Below are 15,279 nucleotides of genomic sequence, written 5' to 3'. Positions count from 1 at the left end.
GTGGCCCCTCAACCCCTTTCGTGGGATGTTCAGGAAATCAATTTATGCCTTTAAAAAAGAGGCACTTGCCACTTTTCAGTAAGGACACAGCTAGAAGGCTACAGCAATGAGAGAAGGGACCCTATTTGGACACTATGTCTATTGGCATTTTGGCTTTAGACTTCCCAGCCTCTAGAACTATAAGGAAAAAAGTCTGTTGTTGACAAGCTACCAAATTTTGGTATAAAATACAAAAAGTTAACCTGAAAGCTTGGCCAGCATGCTACATATGTGTTCCCCAAATATCATCATGACATGGGATATGCATGCCCATATACTCTTGGTTACAACATTCACAGTTTCAGAATCCTACCTCAAAGATACATAAGCACCTGTGCAGGCTACTTACAACAGCACTATCAATAACAGCGAAGGACTAGAGACAGCCCAAACGTCTGCCAGCAGCTTGAATAAACCACTGTGAATTTACACAAGCTGTATAGTTGGAAAACAAAATGAAGAACTGTAAAGCAACAAAAAAGGATACAGAATAGCATCTTTAATACATTATCTTCTTTCCAAAAGTGAAAGGGAGTTTACATATATGGGCATGGTTATATTTTTTCAAGTACAAAAAATATTAATTAGAACTTAATAACACATTATAAGAATAATGTGGCTGGGCGGTGATGCTGCACGTCTTTAATCCCAGCACTCAAGAGGCAGAGGCAGGCAGATCTCTGTGAATTTCAGGCCAGCCTGGTCTAGAGAATGAGTTCCAGTCAGCCAGGGCTACACAGAGAAACTCTATCCTGATGAAGAAGAGGAAGAAGAAGAGGAGGAGGAGGAAGAGGAAGAGAAAGAAGAAGAAGAAGAAGAAGAAGAAGAAGAAGAAGAAGAAGAAGAAGAAGAAGAAGAAGAAGAAGAAGAAGAAGAAGAAGAAGAAGAAGAAGGTGTTATTTTTATATATGTAGGATTGTTAATGTCTTGGGGAATCAAATTTTTCTTTTAAGAGATAAGAACAGCAAATAAAAAGTAAAAAAATAAAATCTATATAACCTTAAGTATATACTAGAACTTTTAGTATATTTAAATTTATGATTTATTTTTAGTTATGAAAATCAAATCCATTTTGTCTAGAAGTCATGATCATTGTATGTAGCACCTAACTTTAGTCTCCATACAAACAATTCTTCATAGAAGCCAGGCCTTCTTGGGAAAATGGATAACTCCAATTACGGCAGAGCAGATCAAACTGAAACAAAACACCTCAGCTCCATAAGAGAAAATGGAGAGTATATGGTAATCACTCTCACAATCTTAAAACTACAGCAAAGCTGTTCTGTGCTGTATCGTAAGGTGTGCCCACTTTCCTGCTCAGGGCAGGGCTGCTCTCAATTAATCTCTTGATGCTTACATCACCTTCTACTTTGTCCTGAGGAAATACACAAAAGAGGCCTGAACTATCTTGTCCCACCAGAAAGCAAGGATGTCACTGAAGACACATCAAAAGAAGTGAGAGCAATAAAATACCTTGGTGCAACTCTAACCAATCAAGTGCAAGACCTGTATGACAAGAACTTCAAGTCTTTGAAAAAAGAAATTGAAGAAGATACCAGAAGATGGAAAGATCTCCCATGCACATGAATCAGCAGAGTTAACATAGCAAAAATGGCCATCTTACCAAAAGCAATCTACAGACTCAATGTAATCTCCATTAAAATCCCTACACAATTCTTTACAGACCCTGAAAGAAGTTGAATATTGTTCTTTCAAGGTGGATCTGTAAGAGTTCGAGGCCAGCCTGGTCTACAGAGCGAGTTCCAGGACAGTTACATAAGGCTATACAGAAAACCCTGTCTCAAAAACAAACCAAAACAACAACAAATGTGAATGCTTGTTAATCTGTCCTTTGCCACAGTCAGAAACCCAAATATGGAAAAAAAGTCCCCTCCTTCATACTTCCTAATTCTCAAGAGCAACTTCTTAAATCTCCCCCATTCTTGACTTGCCTTACCTAATTTTTAAAAGGAATTTTTAAAAAAAGGTTAAATGAATAAAATGTTTAATTTAACTCTGTCAGTAAGAGCATGTCATTCCTACTTAGGTCAGCTTCCGGTGTGAAATCTGACTTCCTTGTCTGACTTCAACTCTCCTTCCTTAACTGCACCCACACTTCCCGAATGCTTCAAATGTCACTAGCCTGTGTTAAGCACAGTAACCACACACATTCAGGGTTTTTCAGGAAAGGCTCTTGCGTCATGACTATTGTCAAGGTCCTTCCAGCTGTGACTAGACATCTACTACTACCCAGGGAGTGTGATCAATAACGGTGATTCTCTGCTCTGTAGAGAGGAAAGGAGCAGACTCAGTCAGCTCGCAGCATGCTCATACCTGCATGGTCCGTCTCTTCGTTAGTGTCACTTGAAAGTTCTTCCACTCCCAGCGCTGTTCTACCACGTGTGCAAAGACAACATGCCCATTTCCACAGGCTCCAGCGATCTGAGTGCCATCAATAGACCACGCGATATTAAATATGCTGCCCGTGTTGGGTTTTTCTAAAGCATATGACCACTAGATGGGAAAAAAGGAGGGAGAAAAATGTATTACCAAAAAACAAACAAAAAAACACTGAGAACTTTTAAATTACGTACATATATACATATTAAGATAAGAAGATGATATTGAAGGAATATCTTTTGGAGGAATTAATCAGTAGTCAGTAGAAACTTCTCTGTGTGTTTCAGAAAACAATCATTTTTAGCAGACTACATCAAATACATTTCCTTTTCACTTTTGAGATATAATATAATTTCCTCTAGAATGATTAATTTATTTGACTGAACTTCCATATTCTCTACCCATTCTTCCAACCTTATAATCAAATGAAGTCTTGCTTGCTGCTGTGCTTTTATGGGGTGTTTCTGCCATGGCTCGTGTTACTACTTTTCAGAAATATTCATTATTTTGGGATGAGAATGAAGCTCAACAGCAGGACACTTGCTCAGCACAGGTGTGGCCCTGCATTCGATCCCCAGGCCCAAAACCACAGAAAGGGCGCAAGAAACTGCAGCACTACTGGCTGCAGCTCTGCTCTAACAACCATGAAGGAAAAGAAAACACACACAGAGACGCACACATACACACAGACACAACACACACACACACACACACACACACACACTTCAAGAGACCTTTTAAAAAATAAGTGAAAACTGTAAACTTCAAAGATTAAACACAATTATTTTTCTGCACATGGAGGTGTGGTGGTCCACGCTTTTAATCCCAGCTGAGAGGCAGAGGTCAGCAGATTTCTGAGTTCTAGGCCAGCCTAATCTACATTGTGAAATGCTTCAGGAATACTACATTATATAAAAATAGTCAACAGAAAAGAATAGATTTCATTTAATAATATGCGTAGTAGTTAGTGTTTTGGATCAAGCTTAGGCACATGTATCACTCTAACAATAGCATATTCTCAAGTATACCTAGAACAAAGATCTTACCTTAAATCGTATTTTTATTGTATGTGTATCTGTGAGTGTGTGTGTGTGAGCACATGTACATGCGCACACACATGTACTACGTATGTGCATGAAGTTCAGAAGACGCCTTGCAGGAATCAGCTCTCTTCTTCCACCATGTGGATACCATCAGGTCTGGTAGGAAACACCAGCCCAACATTGTCTATTTTAAGTTACTCAATCACAGAGGAAATGTATTTAAGTCAACTTAGTCTCACAAAAAAATACATCAGGCCAGCAAAATGGCTCAGCAGGTAAAGGTGCTTGCCACCACGCCTGACTACCCACCTAAGTTCAATCATCAGGCCCCACATGACAAAAAGAGAACCCCAAATCCAGAAGACTGTCCTCTTATCTCCACACAAGCATCATGTATGTAAATCCCCAGTAATTTACTTATAGCAAATAATAAACAAATGTGAAAATATAATAAACATGCAAATATATCCTAAAAGTTATCATTATTCTTTTTTGTCCTCTCTAATAACAATGATCAATGTGTCGATCCTCCATTGGAAAGGGAGGTTGACATTTTGCTTTGCTCTTATTTCTTTCTTTGTATGTGCATCTGTGTGGTGTGCATGTTGGTGTGTTTGAATGTGTGTAGGGCGTGTGTGTGTGTGTGTGTGTGTCAGTACACATAGGTCCATGTGCTTATAGAGACTTGAAGCTAGCAGGAGTCTTTCTTGATTGCTTTCTACCTTACTCACTAAAGCAGGATCTCTCACCCAAACCCAGAGCTTGCCAACAGAGACTAATTGAGTCAGTTAGCTTGCTCTGGGGACACCTGCTTTCCATCTTCCAAGCGCTGGAATTTTAGGCAGGTCACCACACCATCCTGGCATTTACTTGGGTTCTGGGGATGCAAACCCTAGTTCCCAAGAGGTTAATCTTTTCAGACAGGTCTTTGCAACATAGACTAAGCTAGACTTGAATCTCAATATCCTTTCATTTTCCTGGTTGTACCTGGGATTATATACACCTGGGTACATTTTTTTTTTTTAAGAGGAGGTCATAGAATGTAACCCAGGCTAGCCAGGAACTTGCAGTAGTCTTTATCCAAGCTGTACCCTCATCTCTAACTACTCTCAGAAGACAGACACTGACGCTCTGAACAGCCAAGGACCAGGACCAGGCATGAGTATTACTGAACGAATGCATGCAAGAATGAACAAGGTTATAGCTGCAGATTAGAAAATCAGTTTTTTAAAAATCTAAAGACTAACAAACCCCAGATGTTTAGATATTTTCAAATCAGCCTTCTCTGACGGCATACACCTATACATTTTAGTACTTGGAAGGTTAAGGCAGGAGGAGCTCTCTCTCTCTCTCTCTCCAAATCTGAGCTATATGATGAGACTTGGCTCTAAAACAAAGATATAAAACTAATTAGCCATCTCAAAAACACCACCAAAATTACTGGGTCAACTTCACTAGTAAGCTAATGAAAATGCTTCGATAAAACTTGGGAAAGGGAAACAATAGAACTGTGCATACAGCCGTCCACTAAGACAGTGCATTTCTACAATGCCGGCTGCATGATGTGTCCATTTCATCTCTTTGTTTGTTTAAAGATCTTTGTTTAAAAATTTTTACTGTATATGTATGGGTGCTTTGCCTGAGAATATATCTGTGCAGCATGCGCATGCTTGGTGCCTGCGAAGTCAGAAGAGGGCATCAGATCCCCTGGCTTGAGCTACAGATGGTTGTTAGCTCCCTTGTGGGTGCTGGGAATCAAATACGGGTCCTCTGGAACAACAGCCAGTGCTTTTAGCCACTGAGCCATTTCTCAAGGCCATAGTGTTCATTTTAAAACTCATGAAAGTAAGTTCTGCAATAGAAATCTAATTTAGAATAATTTCTCGAGTGTCTTATTCTTGGACAGCAGAAAAGAATCTTTTTGCTTTGTGGTTTTATATTTTACGATTTCCTTTCTTTTTCTTTTTTGCTTTGCTTTTTTTTGGGGGGGGGTTTCAAGACAGGGTTTCCCAGCAGCTTTGGAATCAGTCCTGGAACTCACTTTTACACACCAGGCTGGTCTCAAACTCACAGAGATCTGCCTGCCTCTGTCACCTGAGTGCTGAAATCAAAGGTGTGCGCCACACCAGCCGGTCTATTTTATGGTACCTAACCAAGTTGCTTTTATACCAAACATAAAAATGTAGCTATAAATTTTTCTTTGTCTTTAATTATAAAGTCAGAAATTCACTTACATAAATAGGAAATTTCTCAGAGGCGTAAACTAAAACCTTCTGGCAAATCTGAGATGGTGAGACAGAGACGACCGCCTCTGCGCCCTTCACCACTAATGCTTGGCTCTCTCCAACAGCTCGCGTGGCCACTGTAACTGAGTCCTGCTAGCTATGTTCATACCACCTCCTCCAGCACGTCTGAACACATATGACTAGACCAGGCTTATATTCCTAACCTACACCAGGCTACCAAGCTTCCTCTGGGGACATGCAAAATTCAGACGTGGCCTCTGATGCAGCCTACACTCTTCAATGGAAGGGCTGTACACTTCAGTCACTTTCCAGAATGGAAACCGGAGGGGGAGAGGTGGTGCGAGCCAGGTCACTGGGAAAGAAGATAAAAGACTCTGGGTATGCACACAGAAGCCAAGACAAAAGACACGAGACAACAGTGCTTTCAGTTTTCTTGGCTCCTAAGGCCTACCTACAATGTTCTCTGAGCCTCTAAAAGATATCCCTGTACCGTCTCAACCAGTTCTTCTCTGTTTAATGGTTTCATCTTCTTGCACACAGCAGCAATAAAATGTAGAAATCTAAAGTCATGGATCAGCCACATTGCTCCAACACAGTTTGAGATTTTCTCTTGTTTGATTTGCTCTGGGCAGTTTTGCTTCTTGTATTAAAAGGCAATGAAACAAACAATTAGTACTCAGAAGAGGAAACAAGTGGCATGTCCAGTGAGCAAGGGAAGACGGTACAGGAGAGCAGAGTTAATGGAGGAGAGATGCTCATTCGCCCTGACCACTGACTTTGTATATGGGGAAGAAAAAGCCAGAAGTCTTCGATTTTGTACCTTTGCCACGGGAGTTTTGATCCCAGAACTCTAGAAATATGCCAAAGCTACACTCACATTAAGCAAAATTTTAAAAAGTAATTTAAATTTCAAAAGAAAGGTTAACTTAAATTTTAAAATAAAATAAGCAGCCATATTGAACACCACAATATTTTTTTAAGTAGCTGAGGATGCCTCTACAAAAAGTTAAGGGATTGGGGCTAAGGAGAGGGCTCAGTGGTTAAGAGTGCCGGGTGTTCATCCAGAGGACCAGGCTTGATGAGCAGAACTCACCGGCACCTCACAACCCTCTGCAAATCCAATTCCAGAGGACAATGTGCTCATCCTATCTCGAAGGGCATCATGGATGCATATGGAGAACAAACACAAATGTAAGCTAAACACACATACACAAAAATAAATAATTTAAATGCTATGGTATTGAAGCATCCCTCTGAAAGATGAGACCTATTTTCCTGTGTTCTCTGAAATTGCTCATTCAAGTTATTTCCCAGCGGAGAAATACTTATTTAAACGTAAAACAATGACTCAAGTCTCAAGGCCAACTGTATCCTTTCTGCACGTTCCCTGTACACATAAACCACACTGAAAGGGCCCTCAAAGCACAATTGTTTGCCCTAGTTCAAAAATTTCAACTCACAAAATTATATACACATAAACTTTGCTTAAGACAAAGAGACAGGAGAAGCAGTTCCTATGTTCCTTTTGGAAGACTGGTGTTTAGGATTCTCATATATTACCTCTAACAAGATCAAATTGTAATTTATATGCATCATTGCCAATGAAAAGTTACATAAGACACTAAGCCAAGTTCCTGCAGTTAGCGAATTATTAAATTTATTTCAATTGAGTGGATGAGGGAATGAACAGAAGAAAGTCTAAATGCTCGCAGAGAAAATGAGAATTACAAAACAGATGTCTGCATAACCAATAGTGCCCCTACTGATACATAAATGCTGCATTACCAGTTAACTAAGAAGCCAAAAGCACCTCGCGTCCTCAGGTCTTTCTCCCTGAATCCTGTTCTGTTTAACAAGCAGTGGAATTCATTAACGTATTCTGAATATTTACTTAAAATATCTATGCTTAATTTGAATCACATTTTTAGACATCAAAAACAAAAATAAAGTTTATTATCGAACCTAGAAAAAAAATTTTATTCACAGGCAATTCATTTAGATCATCCAGTGATGCTCATTTTCCTTGCATATTTATTTTTGGATCATTACACTTAAAGTAGTGCTATCTCAGTCTGGGCAAATTCCTCAGTGGTTAAGAATACTTGCTGTGACTGTGGTTTAGTTCTCCACACCCGCCCTGGGTGACTCAGAACTGCCTGTAACTGCCTGCCCCAGGAGCTCCAGGCCCCTCCTCTGGCCTCTGCAGGCACCCATGCACATGTGGCACACACGGACACACACATAAATAAATAAATATAAATCGTCAAAATAATGCTCTTTCCAAGGTTCGTTCTTAATTCTCTTATTATATTTATTTACGTATTTGTGTGTGCTCTCTCCTTCTGCCATGCGGGTCTGGCATCAGAATCAGGCATCAGGACAGCAGCAAAGACCATTAGCTGTTAAGTCCTCTCAGTGCACATTTTATACTTTCTGAATGCATAACCACCACGTCAAAGTGTCAAGTCATACCTGAGAAGATTGTACTGATTAGTGTCTGTACTCACGGGCGTCAAGGCAGTCAGTCCATTTGCACGTTTCCTGTGAGTGAAAATGTACTGCTTTGTAGACTGGAGACGCAGGACACTTGTTACCAAAGAGACAGTATTTTGGCATCCTGGGAGTGTTTATATTTCTTTAAGACCTTGCTCATATTTTTAACTATAAAATTTCAATTAGGTTCTTTTAAAATAATTCCTTTGACTGGGTATGGTGTTGCATGCCTTTAATCCTAGCACATGGGGGTCAGTGGTAGGCAGATCTCTTTTGAGTTTGAGGCCTGGTCCTGTGTGGTCAACAGGAGCTACACAATGGGACCCTGTCTCCAAACAACCAGTTTATTATTATAGTTCTTAATTATTTTGAGCATAGTCTTTGTCTGACAGGTTCAGAATCTGAAGTCTTGGGAATGGCTTTGTCAACTTCTTTTTCCCCTCTGAACGGGCCACAGCGTTACACTATCAGTGTGCCTCCTATCTTTTTTCTAATGTGCATTGGTGTTTCGCCCACATGCAAGTATGGGAATATCAGGTCTCCAGAAACTGGGGTTACAAACAGCAGTGAGCTGTCATGTGGGTTCTGGGAATTGAACCCAGCTCCTCTGGAAAAGCAGCCAATGCTCTTAATGGCTGACCCATCTCTCCAGCCCATCTTTTTCTTTTTTTTTTTTTTTTAACTAGATATCAGGAATACCACCATGTAGGTAACTCTGGAAATTAGACGCCTCTCTCAGTCTGGGCAGCTGCCTGACGAGAGTGCAGTTATCTGCCCATTTCCAGACTTTTCCAGACTCCTTTCCCACAGACTATTTCTCTCCTGTGTAGTAACTGTGGTCTTTGTTCTGTTACTCAACAACTTGATACAGTCAAACAGAAAGAAAAAAGGCTACTCACCACCCCCTGGCCAGTTGGCTGTGCCTGGGACACTCCTATAGCGTCCACCAGGCCACCAGCAATTCTTATTTGGCCCTCTCCTGTTCATGCATCACTCAGAAGCCACCAGTGACAGATGCTAAATGCCTTCCCGGGTTTTCCAATGTGTGTCTGACCCTGATCTTGTATTGTATAAAGAATTCCTGAGTGAAAATGAGAGCCCACCAAAGCCTTATTCTTTATCTATCTCCCTTTCTCCTCCTTCCTACTCTTTTTTTTTTTGGTGGGGGGAGTGTCTGTCTATTACCTGCTTCATCTGCTACCCTTCACCTTAATGGGTTGAGGGTAGCCATTTGAGGAAGGGAGGGAGGGAGAGAGAAAAAAAAAGGGAGGGAAGGAGGGAGGAAGGGAGGGAGGGAAAGAGGGAGAAAGGAACGAAGGAAGGGTAGGCAGGCAGGCAGGCAGTAAGGCCAGCTGGCTTTTCATGGGTATTTCTCCTAATAATTAAGCACAGTCTTTCTTTCCCACACTTAAAAAAGGGATCCAAATATAGACCTCCACGCATGGGCAGCAGGGATGGACCAACCAAGTCACCTCCCCAACACACATCCTTAAGAAAGAAATATATATCCTCTGAGGACTTTTAGAGATTTGTCTGTTTGCTTACTTTTAGAAACGGCCTCACTTTTCCTGGCTAGCCTGGAACTTGCTGTGTATAACAGCTGGCCTCCAACTCACAGAGACCTGCCTGCCTCTGCCTTCCAAGAATTGGGATTAAAGGCATGCACCATCATGCCTGGCACAAAATCAACTTTTAAATTTCCTATTAATGCCTGCAAAAAATGCGCAACTAAAATTTTTTATGAACCATGTTGATACCAAAAATAAACTTAAAGCTGTGCTTTCCACAACTACACTGTCTTGCCACCCTTCAGAGCCATGCTCAAGACAAATATTTCCAAAAGGTAAGTAAATAGAGAATATGTCCACTCTTCAGCTGTAAACCATTTATCTCATAATCAGGAAGTGACTGAACCACCTTACTAAGACAAACAAGAGGGGTTAAGTCAAATACCTTCCTAAAGAGAGAACACTGTGTGGTTCATCTCCATATCTACGGTGCACTTCTGGGACTGCTCCTGCTGAGACTTACCCCAGTTTTATCACACAAGCGTAAAGTATGGAAGGATCCAACAGCAAACAACTCTCCATCCGGAGCCCAGGCAACTGAGGTAATGGGGTGCTCGTGAGGCTGAGAACTGTATAGCACGCGGCCATAACTATCCCAAACCTACAAAATCAAACATTTTCCGTGTTTTATAATGTCATCACATTACTACAAAAGTTTGTCCTCCAATAAATGTCAAGTGAAGACTAAGAAATCACAATCAAAGAGAATTAGCAACTAGATAATTTACCATCACACAAGGAGGACAAAGCGGAACTCCTGGAAACTTACACGCCTCAGAGAGAAAAGTTCACAACATTACCAAGCCTGGATTAAACAGGACATCTACCCATTTTAAGTACTTTAAATTTACTAGAAAAATCTGGTGATGTCTAAAATCTGGCCTGTCCTAGAATCTCTTTTTGCCAAATGAGATTTCTATTGACTTCTCTAACATTTATTGCAGTTGAAGTCCCTGCAACTACAGTCACACTTCTCTTTACTGCTGGAGCTAGGGATTCTGCAATAGGGAACCTGTTGCCTAGCCTATCAATACTGCAGAAAGGGGAGACATCTGAGCACCCACAAGGTATTTTGAATGAAATGGACTGACATTTCAGAAGCTACTAGGACTGAGCTTCCAAGTTTTAAATGACTAAAGAAACGAGCTGATTTAAATTGATGCACAAAAAAGATCTGAGTTGATATTGCTGTTTATTAAATCGAAATTTTATTATGAGAACTTTAAATAGCACTTCAAGCTGAAAACCAGTCTGCTCGATTGTTACAGATAAAAGACTAAGAGAATAGTCTTATATGCTAAGCATTTTCCCCTAAACTTTATTCTTTGAAGCCGACAGTAAGTCTAAACAGTATATATTATCATGACCAGTTTTATTTGTCAACACAATAGAGAACCATGTGAGAAAAGACTGTCTAGCAGGGTGGTCTGGGGATGTTGGTGGGGTTCTATCTTGATTATGTCAAATGAAGAGGGAAGACCTACCCATGTGGGCAGCGTGCCTGTCTGGGTTTGTGCCCTGGACTCTAAGCGTTGAGCCTGAATGAGCTACAGCATCCGTGCACGCGTCCTCTCCCTGCTCTGGACTGTTGGTGTGACCTGCAGCTTCAAGTCCCTGCCCGCCTTCCCCGCAGTGATGTAACTACCACTGTAAGACACACAAACCCTTGCTCCCTTACAGCTGCATTTATCTGGAAGCTTTGGCCCTGTAACAGGGAATGAAGCTAAGACACAGACCTTATACTTACAGTCTTCACCAGCAGACAAAATGCGGTCATTGACTGAGTTCCAATCGACTTTTAAAATAATGCCTTCATGGGCTTTCCACTGTGAAGGGGAAAGATATTACAATCTTAGAAGTGACATTTTTTTCTATTAAAAAAAACTGCTTTCTGTTTTCTTTTCATTTTTGTTTTGTTTTGTTTTTCTTAAGAGCTGAGGGTCTTACTGTGTTGCTCAGCTTGGCCTAAACTACTGGACGCAAGTGATACCCCTGCCACACCCTGCTTAGTAGCTAGGGTGACTGTAGACCACTGTCATGCTCAGCTTTTCACCTTTTTCTAGGGCACTTCCTTTTTGTTTCTTTTTCCCTCCTCATCCTTTCATGGATTCCTATCAGCCTTCAATAGTCACTGTGCAACTCCTCATTGGCTTGCTTCATTCCAGCTTACATAAGGAAAGCAGCTAGCACCATTAACATTCGGTTTGAAGCTTACATCCTAGAAATCTGCCCAGCTGTCTGGACGGCAGTGGGAAAACTGCTTGCTGCTAAATTGTTTCAGGTTTGACTTCAGCATAATAAACTGGAATAAATGTGATATAATCTAAGCTGTCAGCTGACTTCAAATCTCCTTTGTACTGCTGGTCCTTTCAGTGATACTATCTTCGCGCATTACTTACAAACTCAAGAAAGGGCTAGAAATTGATCCTAGAGCCTCACACATAAAATATGCTCTACCAGTTAGTGATATGCCAAACTGTTTTGTTCTTTTGTTTCAACCTCTACTGTATAAACATCTTTAGTATTCTCTTTCTTTCTCTCCCTCTCTCTCTCTCTCTTTTTCTCTCTCTCTTCCTGCGCGTCTCCTAAGCTTTACTCTCTTTACTTTAATGGGTCTATGTCACAACAGTATATATCACAAATCCTCTGCTGATTTACTATATGATAAAACGTTTTCTGTAATAAAAATATATTCTATACATACAAAATCCTTAGAGACAGACATGTACAAGTTACCCAGAAATTTGCAATCTATAAGGCAAGCATGATTTTCTTGCTCTTAAACATAAATGATACAGAGACATATAGAATGCATACCCATACATATGTATATATCTATGTCACACAGAACCTGGTAATATAGACAATAAGCATGGGTGCATTACTGTTAAATGTAATTCATGTTCCTGTTTGCTATTACCATTCATGTAATTAGGCATTTTTTTTAATTTAAGATCCATTTGAACAACATGCTCCTTATGGCAGAAAACATCTTCTATTTCTCTTTCTTATAAAATAAAATGAGGACACATTTTGTTTGCTTGCTTGTTTTGTGTGTGTGATGCTGTGATCAAACCCAAGGCCTCACACATGCTGGTCTATTCTATTTAATATACAATACTCAGCATACTGGCATACAGCTGGCACATAGTATATTTTTATACTGAATGAAAAAATATGCTTCCTCATATAAAACCGGATTCTGAGTGTGTGGAAATGGGGCTTACAGTTCTAAACTGCATTCCTCTCTGTGAGCCATCCATACTTGCATGTGCTTATACTCCTGGAGAATTGCTACAAGTTTAGAGTCACAAAAGGAATGGATAATTTGCATTAAATTTCTAATTATACTCTAACTCCTCTTTCGCTCCAGTGAACTGTGATAATGGGTTTATTTTCTTTCTCTTAAAGTACAAGCCTTAAAGTACATTTTATAATGATGCACATAACTTCAAAGTTTCATTTATATAAACCTAATTACAGATGTCTTAACGCACTTGAATATAAACCAAAGGTATAAATGAAAAGATTTCATGTTCCTGTTTTTGCTGCCTAATTTCATTGCAGATTTATTGGTTAGTTTTTTTGTCAGTTTAATACAAGCTAGAAGAGAAGAGGGAGCCTACAATGAGAAAATGTAGAGTCTGTAGGCCTGTGGGCTACTTTCTTGATTAATAATTGATAGACAGAAAGACAGATAAGAAATAACACATGTGGTCTGTACAGAAATTATAGTACATAACATCAAAGTTTCCTTGACCTCTTTATCACTTGAACTCTATATTTATCCAATTTCTAAAACAGGTGCTTTTTGTTTTTGTTTTTAATTTTGTGTGTTCAACTGCCTACATGCAGGTATGTAGACTACATGTGTGCAGTACCCACAGAAGCCAGAGGAAGGCACCAAATACACAAGAACAGGAGTTGTAGACAGATGCTACCTGCTGTGTGGGTGCTGGGAACAGAACCAGGATCCTCTACAAGAGCAGTAAATGTGCTTAACTGCTGAGCCATCTTTCCAGTCCCCTAGCTTAGATTTCTTAAAACACTCTTATACCTGATGTAGGCTGTCGATCTCCATCACCAAGTTCTTTATATCTTTTAAAATCATTTTTAATTTATTTTATCATTTTATATGTATTTCCCTACATGTATGTCTGGATACCACATGCATGCCTGGAGGCCAGAAGAGGGCATCCGATTCCCTGGAACTAGAGTTACAAGCAGCTGTGAGCCATGTGGGTGCTGGGAATCTAACCTGGGTCCTCCAGTGCTCTTAATGACTGAGCCACTGCCAGCCCCCTTTCCGTCTTTTCTCATCTGAGCTCTCTAGCTTATTAAAAGGTAAGGAAGGCGTAAAGGCGTATTAATTTGTGACAACGTAACAGTTTCGGGAACAGCTACTCAATATCAAGTGCTTACTACATACCAGACATTAATCCTCACAGTCTAGAAAGCGGGTATTACTGTCAGAGACAAGAAGGCTGAGGTGCAAAGAGACTCAAAACTTTCTGTCATCACACAGAGGAAGCAAGTGAAGGCCTGACCCGGCGCCTCACTCCAAAGCTGCAGCAGTTTAATCAAGAGCAGCTGAATTTGGCAATGTTATCCACACAGTTCTGGCTTTAGAGCCCTGAAGGGTACAGGAACAAGGGGTTGTGGGAACGTCTTCTGTGGTTAAAAAAAGGCTCTGAGGCAGGTATGTGGCAGGGCCTGTATGAAGGCCCCAAGAGGCTACTGCATGAAGCTGTGATAAAGCTTGCTCTGCACTGGAGACCACAAGTCAGTAGAGATGCCAGAGTCACGAAACATCTGCCAAGCAGAGCTGCAGACAAGGACTAGAACCAGCTCGAGAGAGAGCAATGTAAGGCATCTAAGCTCTTAGACAACAGACATGGGGCTACAGGAGTTGGAGTTTGCCCTGCTGGATTTCATTTTTGTTTTTTGGTTCATCTAATATTTTTGCGCTATGCTCCCAACAGAAAAGTAACCAAAACAAAAGCCAAACAACACTATGTCTGCCTTCCAGTACTAGAATCAATAACCAAATCGTGCATCCTAGCTTAAAGGGTGTCCTTCATTTGGTCCTGCCCAACCTGCCTTAACAGCCATGGTTGTTTTGCTTGCTTTGGGGGTGATAGTTTAACCATTTTCCTCGCATTTTTAAATAACCAGTGTTTTTCTACTCCCTGGGTTTAGGACCTCCCCACCTATTCTGTAAGATTTATCTCCTTTTCTGAATAGCACACAAGCAAATGTCAGCTCAGCATCTATCCTTATGCCAAATGTTCTCTATATTATTCATAACGTTATATGCACATAATTGGTTCTCAGTCTTATTTTGACTCCTCCACCGTTCTAAATAAAAATACTAAAACAATGCCAGGCCTTCAAGAGAGCACAAGTGTTTGACAGATGATAATGATGATTAAAAGCAAAATCTAAACACTCTTAAGAGTCTCACTTCGCTTTGGTTCGTCTCAGACCTAC

General features: G+C 40.4%; 1 protein-coding gene across 3 annotated transcripts in view; it reads right to left on the bottom strand.

The window, feature by feature from the left end:
- Ift80 (intraflagellar transport 80) overlaps positions 1-15,279 on the bottom strand; it is an 81,119-nt gene that overhangs the window by 34,618 nt on the left and 31,222 nt on the right. For all 3 annotated transcript variants that reach the window (XM_087899460.1, XM_087899458.1, XM_087899459.1), the window contains 3 exons: positions 11,526-11,615; positions 10,253-10,390; positions 2,374-2,553 (listed from right to left, as the gene is read on the bottom strand). In XM_087899460.1, coding sequence (XP_087755586.1) covers positions 2,374-2,553; positions 10,253-10,390; positions 11,526-11,615 — 408 coding nt within the window. The remainder of the gene's footprint in view (positions 1-2,373; positions 2,554-10,252; positions 10,391-11,525; positions 11,616-15,279) is intronic.

The sequence above is a fragment of the Myodes glareolus genome, chromosome 20 (genome assembly GCF_982192425.1).
Source record: "Myodes glareolus chromosome 20, mMyoGla1.1, whole genome shotgun sequence".
In the NCBI taxonomy this organism is placed as follows: domain Eukaryota; kingdom Metazoa; phylum Chordata; class Mammalia; order Rodentia; family Cricetidae; genus Myodes; species Myodes glareolus.
This window is presented reverse-complemented; position numbering and strand designations above follow the sequence as displayed.